The 9,679-nt window shown below is 41.3% G+C and overlaps 1 protein-coding gene across 1 annotated transcript in view; it reads left to right on the forward strand.

Annotated features, from left to right (window-relative positions):
- The first annotated feature begins 3,217 nt into the window (after positions 1 to 3,217).
- LOC139694802 (uncharacterized) overlaps positions 3,218 to 9,679 on the forward strand; it is a 163,675-nt gene continuing 157,213 nt past the window's right edge. Inside the window, exon 1 of the mRNA XM_071593325.1 lies at positions 3,218 to 3,722. Coding sequence (XP_071449426.1) covers positions 3,565 to 3,722 — 158 coding nt within the window. The 5' untranslated portion in view covers positions 3,218 to 3,564. The remainder of the gene's footprint in view (positions 3,723 to 9,679) is intronic.

Below are 9,679 nucleotides of genomic sequence, written 5' to 3' on the forward strand. Positions count from 1 at the left end.
ACTTTATATGAATTAAAAGATAAACGAGAAAATCTTCTCTTCGTTTCACAGAAACCGAGATATTATTATATCATTATTAATGATTAAAAATTAAAATCATTTCCCATAGGTTTTGAGAACACTGTTTTATAGCAGGTTTCTTTCAAAAAAACTTCATCTAAAGTGTTCAAGTTTTTTTTTTAGAGGAGCGTTCATTTATTTAGTCCATTTTATCATTGGAAGGAAAAATGTTTTTTTTTTAGTGCTCAAACAAAATACATGCATCTCAGCTCACGTATTGTACTGGCTATAGGCGCTAACGCCACCTCGGCGGGGTCCAGGTGAAACTTGGATGTGTCCATGCACATTTCTGTTCGGCTCTCTATAACCTTCTCTCGTGCCTGTCGATTTTCGACTAGATTTCCGAAAGCGTTCAAAAAAATGGTTTACGAATGGGAAAACAACATTAAGTTGGTTATGCACGATAGAAATGCACAAGCACCAAGTCATTTCTCCTCATAAATTAAAGGAGTACGTAAGTAAACACCATAACGCAATTGGCATCACATGAAGTGCGATTAAAATCACACGGGTTGGCTTGTAATGTTTATAATTCTCCAAACGTAATTGCTGTATTTTTTTCCTCTTCCCTTTGCATACATTCAATGAAAACTGAGGTCAATTGGTGGATGTATTGATCTCATTCCGATCCCTACGCCTTCGATGTCTCTCTACACTTAAGTCCTTATAAACTCACTGCGTACCTACACAACTACTGAACCGCATAATCCCAGAAGTCGCTGTAAAATGAGGTTTATAAAACAGCCAACGATTCTACCTAAGCCAAGTCATCTGGGACTTAGCTTAGGCAGAAGTGGTTTGGCTAACCGCAGAGTTTTCATGGGGCGTGATCCCTGTGGTCACTAAAGGATTACTAAACCTCTTTCTTCAATTCCTCTACCCTAACATCGGTCGAAATTGAACTTCCATAAAAATGATCGTCACCCTCAAGTCTTCTTAGGATCGACGTGCCAATAAAAACGATACCAATGCATCGACAGATTCAAAGGTAAATCCCTGTCATCAATGTTCGTTCGTATTAAGTTCATGACGCCACTTCTTTACTTCCCGCTTCACTTTCCTCCATCCCATTGAATCTCTCAATACACTCACCCACTGGCCCTGCTACTACCCCTTGGCTAGCTGTAAACATCGCGGTAAGGACTCTATCTCGTTAAGGGCATGGATATTTCACTGTGTTCGTGAATTTCAACATATTTGTTTTTTTACGGTACGATACATCCGACCGTCGGCGTGAATAAAAAAATAAGTCTTAATCCATCGATAAACACCAATATTAAATAACCAAATTTCACGTCAATTTTGACGCTAGCACATCTCAATTTTAACCTTTGCCAATCTTTGTGCGTTACGTTCAGTCGTCTATTAATAGCAAAGGTGGTAACCTGTTTAACGTTGAGACATTCATCGAAATTTTGAATAACTGGAACGATTTTAATATATCAAACATTGTTTGTTTTCTACATTGTGGTTTTTATGTGTGATTGTATTTTTACAGTAATTTTCGTGTGTCGGACAAGGGGCTGATGGACTGTTGCCAAGTTTTTTCATTAAAAAAATAATAAACCACGTCGACTATGCTTAGATTAAGGATGCAGGGCTAGATTCAATAATAATTCCCGAAGAAGATTTTGAGTTTCAGATTTTACTTGATTTTAATGGATTGACAATCTTTCTAACTTAAGAATTCAACGGCGCGCTGCATTTTTTCAGACGATGCATTCCGAAACAAAACCTATTACACTTTTAAGTTGACTCTAAAGTAATCAATACTAAAAATTTATTATTCCAAGCATCCCGTAGTCATAATTTTCCATCCATTCGTATTTTTTGAATGTATGTTTCTCTGATCACGAAAAATAATCTTTCGCCTTGATTTGGCATATTAGCTTTCCAACGGCAGCCACTAAAAGCGTGAGAAAAAACTAATGTGACCTTCCATTTAATTACAATGATCTCTGTCATTAAATTAAAGTTCAAAATTTACAGAAGACAATTGATGGTTACTACTATCAATAATGTTGTTATGAATTTCATTTTATTAAGAGGATACACTAGGGATTATGAACTTTTGTATCTACCACCAAGCACTTTTTTTCGGGGGCAGTTGGTTTAATTTTTTTAATTCTCTTGTCTTAAACATTAGATGCTTCTCCTCCAGCTATCAGTTAATAAAGGACAATTAATTGTCCTTGGATTTATCAATTACCTGACTTATCGACTCTTGTTTTATAATTCTCATTTTTTTCTTTCGTTTAATTTTCAATAGTTAGAGAGAATGAAATGCATTGCGCAGATCGGTGATATCCGAAAAATACGTAAAACATTATGTACATTAGCAATGCAATAGGTAGTACATTAAAAATGAATAGAACATTAGGGTACGAAGCGTTTAATATGTTTCTGAACAAGCCTCTGCATTTCTTCATCATTCTCATTGCTCGATAACTCTTTGACGTAGTCCATTCTTATCTTCTCACCTCTATTTCCTCCTACTTTCTTCCACCTATCCTGGATACTTTAACTTAAGTTTTGCTTTGAGAATGTCGATGATCCTTCGCAAGTCTTTTCAACAAAATTTCAAAACTCTACCATTCGTTAGACTTTTAATCTAGGATTCGCTTGGTTCCTTTAATGTTTTTCCGAATATAATAAAAAATCGACTAAAATGCACCTAATCTGGCCCACAACATACCATCAAACAATAGTTGCTTCCATGAAGAACATTATATTACATGTATGCCTTAATTCACAATTTCTAGATGCAATTTTTTACGACATCTCGATGGTTGACTATAAATCGGTATCCTAATTCATTAAGTTTAGTGCATCGATACATACCTATAGCTCATGCCCCTTTCTTGACACTGCACCAACCCACCCCCCGCCCCCCAAATAACAAAACCGAAAATATTCTTCCCCTTCGCAACCCCGCCCCCACCCCCCTCCGTCATCTGTCACCCACGAATACACATATGTAGTCCATACATATATATATATATATATACTCACCCTTCCCTCCCTCCCTCCCCCTCTCCGCGCCCCGCCCTCCCTCCGCTCTCACCCCCCCCCCCCACCGATTCCGCCCCGCTTTCCCCTCCGAAGGCCCCGGCCGCTCGCCTCGCCTCCCGCCACCCTCGTAGTCGAGCACCGGCTCTCGAGTGAGACGTTTGGACGTCGAGACACAGAGCGTGCAGCGTGGCTGACGTGTATTGAGATTAAAATAAAAAAAAACAATATCGTTTTCCTTACGAGAAAATCGTAAACTTAAAAGACCACCAACGCGATATTTTGTTTTCTACGCGGTCGTCTTCGCTTGTGCGACAAAAAGAGTGTTTCCCGTCCGCAGCAGCAATCGGATTTCCGTGGGGCGTTCTGGAGGGCCGGTGTCTTCTCATATATGGTGCTCGGTGGTGCTTGGTTTAACCGGGTGTTTCTCTCTGTTATTGTGTCGAATCCTGTGGGAACGTTCGCGTCGGGACCGGTGTTCGAAGGTGTTTTCGGATGGTTCAGGGCCGGGAGATGGAGGAGGCGGCGGAGGTAGCCCTCTTGTGCGGGGATCAGCCCGGATACCTCCGGCTGCCCCCGGAGCGGATGAGAGAGCTGTGCTGCAGCCGACCCATACACGAGGTGTTCGAAGTGGAGGAGGAGCCATTTGCAAGGTGAGCGGCAACAAACGACTTCTTGTACGTGCCCCCCCCCCTCCGAACTCTTCGGCGGCGGTAATGGTCGGGAATGAGGGTCTTGTCAATTTTGCAGGACGTCGGGGAAGGACGAGGGTCGACTTTGTTACTCTCTCTCTCTCTGTCCAAGTGAAGGGACCCCGACCGCACACACACACACAGCCTCTCCCGGGTCCTTGCGAGCTACCACCCCCTGACATTTGAAAAAGAAGGGAGACGGATTCCTGGAAATTTCCCAGGGATAACAATGGAAGTGAAAACGTTAGCGCTCAGTACCGCGCCGGGTTTTCGACCGTCCAAAGGAACAGAGAGAGCCCTTAAAGGAAAAGTTTTCCAGAAGCTCGTAGGATGATGGCCAAAAAGTCTGCTAGTACTCCGCTGCCGTGTCAGTTGAAAATCGGATAATTTTCCGAGTCGATTCTGTAGTTATCCTAGCGAATGATGCGGTACCCCACGTTACCCCACTTTGAAGATGTTAAGTTTCACTCACCTGATATATCGTATCGTCAAATTGTAATTCATAATGGGAAAACTGGACCTTGATCAATACACAAGAATAATTAAAGTAATAAATACATCTACATGATATCCCAATTACCGCCGCTAGGACGTTTGGCAGAGGGTGTTTAGTCACCAGCCGTGCATGCACAATCAGAATCGTCACAACTCTGCCCAAATATCGGTGCGACGATCATTCAGTGAGCAGTCTCGCATTTCATTATTTTACTTAATTTTTAACTGTTAATAGTTTTTAAAGAAATAGTTATGGTTTTATGGTTGGTGCTCTACCAACCCCCACCAAACGCCTTTGCGGGGCATATTGTAGATGTAGATGTCTGGTAAGAAAGAACTCCTGTCCTGTGCGAAATGTAATTAGGAGGCGAAACTATCTTAACCAACGAACTACCCTTACCATCTTTAATGTTGACTCAATAAGTGACAAGTGTAAAAATGCATTCACCGAAATTATCGATAAAATCATTCGCGCGCCACAAACTACCCCATGCTGTCAAACATCTTTGTCTTCATGAAAATAAACTGTTTTCATTCTTTAAAGAAATTAAAAACGCAAAAATTTCGACCGAAAATACTTTCGATTGGAATTCATTTATAAAAATATAGTGAAATAAAAAATGCAGGGATAAAAAATGGGATGAACAGGATAAAAAATGAATATTTTGGTATTTATAATTCTTTGATGTTCAATAATACTATATTCGTGCTGAGCACAAAATATGTGAAGATAATTGTTCCCCATAATTGTCATAACTGAGGTGCTCGGATGACGAAGCTCCCTGCTGGTTATTTAACAAAGGATGACCACCCCCAGTCCTGTTCCACGCTGATTGACCTTAGGCATGAACTTGTATTCCTAGCGAGTCGTAAAATGGCCGCAGCAGTAAATCGCGTGATATAGTAACAAATAGGTTTTGTATTACTAGAAAAGCACAGGTATTATTACAAAAGCACAGCCAGAACTGTCATAGAAAGCCAGATGAAATCCCTATAATCGAGTAACTCTCGTGTCTGCGAAAATGGTAGAAGATTGCTGTGATTAACAAATTGGACTTTGTTACCCCTCACAATTAACGTTCTCCCCGTTAACCTCTGGCGTTTAGATTAACCGAAATTGCCCCTCTGCCCGGGAGGTTTGCACCTAACCCTTCTCGTCAAACATCTCGCCATGACCAAAAGTCACTCCTGTCATTTCGTGGTTTTCGATATTTACACCGAGGAGCAGTTTCTCTACCTAACTTAATGGTCAGCATGCTCTGTTGCTTTTAAAAAAATCAAAACCTTTAGTTTTTGTAGACCGATAGATAGATTTTCATAGATATATTGAATGCTAGGGGAAAAAGAATAAATGAAAGAGTAATTGGCAGGATAAAATTTTGAAAATACATTGGAAATCGCGTACAGAGTTACACGAACCCATGTCCTAAAATTACCGACTGTAATTATTTCTAAACATTGAGATAAGCAGGTTAAAGGTTTTGTGAACATGGTGGCCTCCGGAATATCCTGGACTTTGACGAAATATGCATTTTTCGACTCATTATTATCCAAATTGTAGTGCATGGTAAATTAGGGCATATGGAAACCATGGTATATTTTCTCATCTAAAGAAAACAAATAGAACGGTGGATTGAATCCTTTCGTAAATTTGTAAAATAAAGTGCATTCCTTCGAGATTTAATCTGTCAAAAAGAAGGAATTGCTGTTTACGCCTTCTCCTTTGCTTGCATACATGCATACATGATTTTACGCATCCGTGGTTCAAAATAATCCTTTCGATTTTGAAAACTCCTTCATAGGATCCATTTTCTTCCCTTCAATAAGGGTTGACTGATGCGACTTACAGCATTTATTTGCTGTGGGGACGTTTGCTTATTCTCCTCCAATTTGATGTCGGTATTTCCCGAAGTACATGTGATTTCCGAGACCGTAAATTTCTTTTCCTTCTGAATTCCTGAGTAGTTAGGGTTGCTCGGTTACAAGTTAGGTATGCAAGAATGCAATTGAAAAACTGCCTTGGTACATGTCCTTTTTTGCAAATAATAAAGCAGAACAATAAACCGGCCGGCCCCGGTGGCGGCGGGGTAACGTTCTCGTGTGCCAACTCAGGGGTCGCGTGTTCGATTCCCGCCTAGGTAGTTTTACCTCCACCTAGGGGTTGGGTGTATGTAAATGTCAAATTGTTATATCAATGTTCAACGTCCTTTGAAAATGTCGAAGTGATGTTTTAGGACTAAATAAATAAGTAAAATAAATTAAATGGGGTAAATAAAGAATTCTCGAGTCCTTTAAAGAGTTCGTTTTTTCCTAGCAGCTCACAGTGGGAGACCTTACTTCTGGATTCCCCTATAACAATTGTTTTTTTCCTAGCAGCCCACAACGGGAGACCTTACTTTTAGGTACCCCTATAACTAATGAGAACCTAGAATATCAAACAAAATCCGTATCTCTCAGAGTAAGCCTTACAAAACGGCGGACAGTGATTTTAATAAAAGATATGAATCTGAACCAAGTCCTAGTCTACGTATAATAAATTCCCCACTTCCTCTCCCCCTAGGGGCGTCTGTTCCCAGAATGGAAGAATGCTTGGGCTCCCTGCGGTGCTCAAAACATTTTTCCGAATCACTTTCCCCTTGGGTGACACAAATCACTCCTTGCGGAGGGTCTTGGAGCCCTTGCGATTTCCCATGCACCCTAAAAACCAACCACCACCCCAACACGACCGCAGCCTTGGACACCCCCCGAGGAACATCGCCAAACGCCCAGTTTTCGGAAAAGGGACCAACCACCTGTTGACGTAGAGAACTTGGATTGCTGTTTTATCGCGTTGTTTTTTCCGAGTGAATGGGGAGCCATCTTCAATTTTTTTCCGTTTCAATTTCACAATTTTTTAAAATGAATAACCGGCTTATCAAATTCTCTTGACCTTCGAACTCTTAATTTCAGTTGAAATTAGCTGTATATTTTATCAGAAAATGTTGAGGTTATTTAATGCGCTTCAGTAGAAGAATTCGATGGCAATTACTCATGAAAAGGTTTGCAAGTTAAAAATTGAGAAACAACTGGCGGAGTCAAGTCGTTGGTTGATGATCGTACGTGCGGGCAATGAGACAGTGTGTGGTGCGTCGCAGGGACATATGCAAAATGGTATTCCTCCCTCTCCACTTGTCCTCCCTTTGAGTCTTTTGCTTTGCGAACGGTTCAGACTGTCGTGTGTATAACTCCTGCTTTTTATGTAACATATTTTATGCCTGATTTTCACATAATATTTTGGTATTATGTCTTATGTATATGTTTAATGTAGTATTTTTTAATAATGATTGGGTATTTAATTTATATGTTTATGGGGATGACGCCTGTCGAAACGCCAGCCATATTCGTGAGTGTCCTTTCTTTGTGTTTCTATTTTTAGTTAAAAAATTGAACCAGAGCTGATACGAGGACTCGTATTTGTGTCTTCGCCGAAGAGCGTTATTTTTCGAATAATGGATGTATGTTTGTGAACATATATATGTATATATAATTATATATATATAATTAATATATATATATATCTATATATATAACGTAGAAGGACACTCACATTTCGGAAAGTTAAAGCGTTCGGGTAAGGCCTTCTTCAGGTCAGCTTTATATATATATTAATTTATTTAAAATGATTACGCTCGCCCTCTAGAAGGTAAGATTAAATGGAGGGTATGTGATCTATGAACCCACAATTCATTGGCGGGGGTGTAATTTATTAGAAACGGAAATAAATGAATTCCTTTCTCAAGTACGTAATTCTGATTGCACATAAGGAAGTGAGTTCCTCGACTAATCGATTAAAAACGATCACTCGTAGAGACCAACCAGACAGCAGTTAAAGGAGTCGTTACCGTGAAAAAGTTAGTCGAGAAACCCATATTTTCAAGACTCACCTCATGGTTCCCTGATAGTGAAATTAATTTGCTGCAGTGATATATGGCACACGAGAAACCGAACGCTTCAGGTTGGAAATCTCTCTTGACGACGGCGTACTTAATCATTGGAGTTGGTAATATTATCTTGTGATAACGTCATGGTAACTTACTATAAAAAATTAATTAATTCGTGATACCTTCAAAAGACAATGGCAACTTTAGTTTCCATTTTCGCAACTCTATGGAAAATTTCATTTCGGCGGATGATTAAGCTTAATTGCTAAGTTAGCCCCGGATAAATGCGCCCAATACCAAAAATCCTGGGAAGAAGTATGTTTGCAGGGTTTCGTGTGAGACAAGGGGCTGATGATATTCTAAACAACAATGTAGACCGGTAGATGAATCACGCCCACCAAGAATGTTGACGCAATTCAGTTCCGGGACATGAGTATACAGTTTATGATGGTTTTTAAATGAGGCAGCAGCATAAACGTCCAATAAACGCCCATCTTTCCGCTAGTCGTGAGATTCACTCGCCACCTCTTCCCGTTGACATCTACGGCCCTGGCGTATTTTAAGAGGTCCCCGCCCTTAGTGATTCATTTTTGACACGTCAAGAGACCCTCCTGTTGTGACAAAAAGTCAGTGGACGTCATCGCCTTCCCCGAGAGTTTATTTACAACACCGCCATTTTGACGCGCACGTGTGAGGAATATGGCGGGCCTTCGACGGTGGGAGAAGCATGCCTTTCAGCTGTCTTGAAAGTGGGCCGCCTCTGTAAAGCCCGCCCCGCTCTATCCATCCTTCTCTGCATCCGCCAGCCCCTATCTCCTCCCCCTGACTTCCCCTCTTCCTCTTAACCTCTCCACCCTCCTCCCCTCATAAAGACCGATCCCTCCTTCGCTCCTCTCTTCCTTCCACCTCGCCCGTTCCCCCGCTCCTCTTAATGCTCCGGTATCACTTCTGCCTTGGCCAAGGTCGTTCCGAAAGACGGAAGACTTTTCTGGCCAGCGGAGCGCTCTCCTCTCTTCCCGACGCTTTGAACTCAATGCCCCGCAACAATGCCGACAGCTGCGCGCGTACCATGCGCAAAGGTAACCGCGTGGAAGCCGAGAACTAATCGTCTATGGCGATTGGTCTTCGCGAAAGGATTCCCTCGAAGTCGTCCATCCATCTATCAGCACGGGAACGTCCACGGAATCGTCAGCTTTTACGCTCATTTCTCCCGGCAGATCGGGAGCGTGGTTCGCTAGGTTCATGACGAACATGGGACGGTTATACAACAATTTCGGTCTGAAACATAAGGGTCACTCCCAAAAGCGATTGGTGTGAAAGATTTCTTTCCAAAATTTTCCCGGAAACGTGACCACATTTTTCTCAACCTTTTCCGAGTTATTTTCAGATGCAACGGCCTTTCAAATTTCCCTCGAACGGTTTCGAAGTCGTCTTTTGTGTTCCGTAATTTGATACGACACGAGGAAAATTATGGCCAAAATTAATTTAAGCGTCGGATAGGGG

The sequence above is a fragment of the Hetaerina americana genome, unplaced genomic scaffold, assembly GCF_022747635.1.
Source record: "Hetaerina americana unplaced genomic scaffold, ioHetAmer1.1.p SCAF_55, whole genome shotgun sequence".
Lineage (NCBI taxonomy): Eukaryota > Metazoa > Arthropoda > Insecta > Odonata > Calopterygidae > Hetaerina > Hetaerina americana.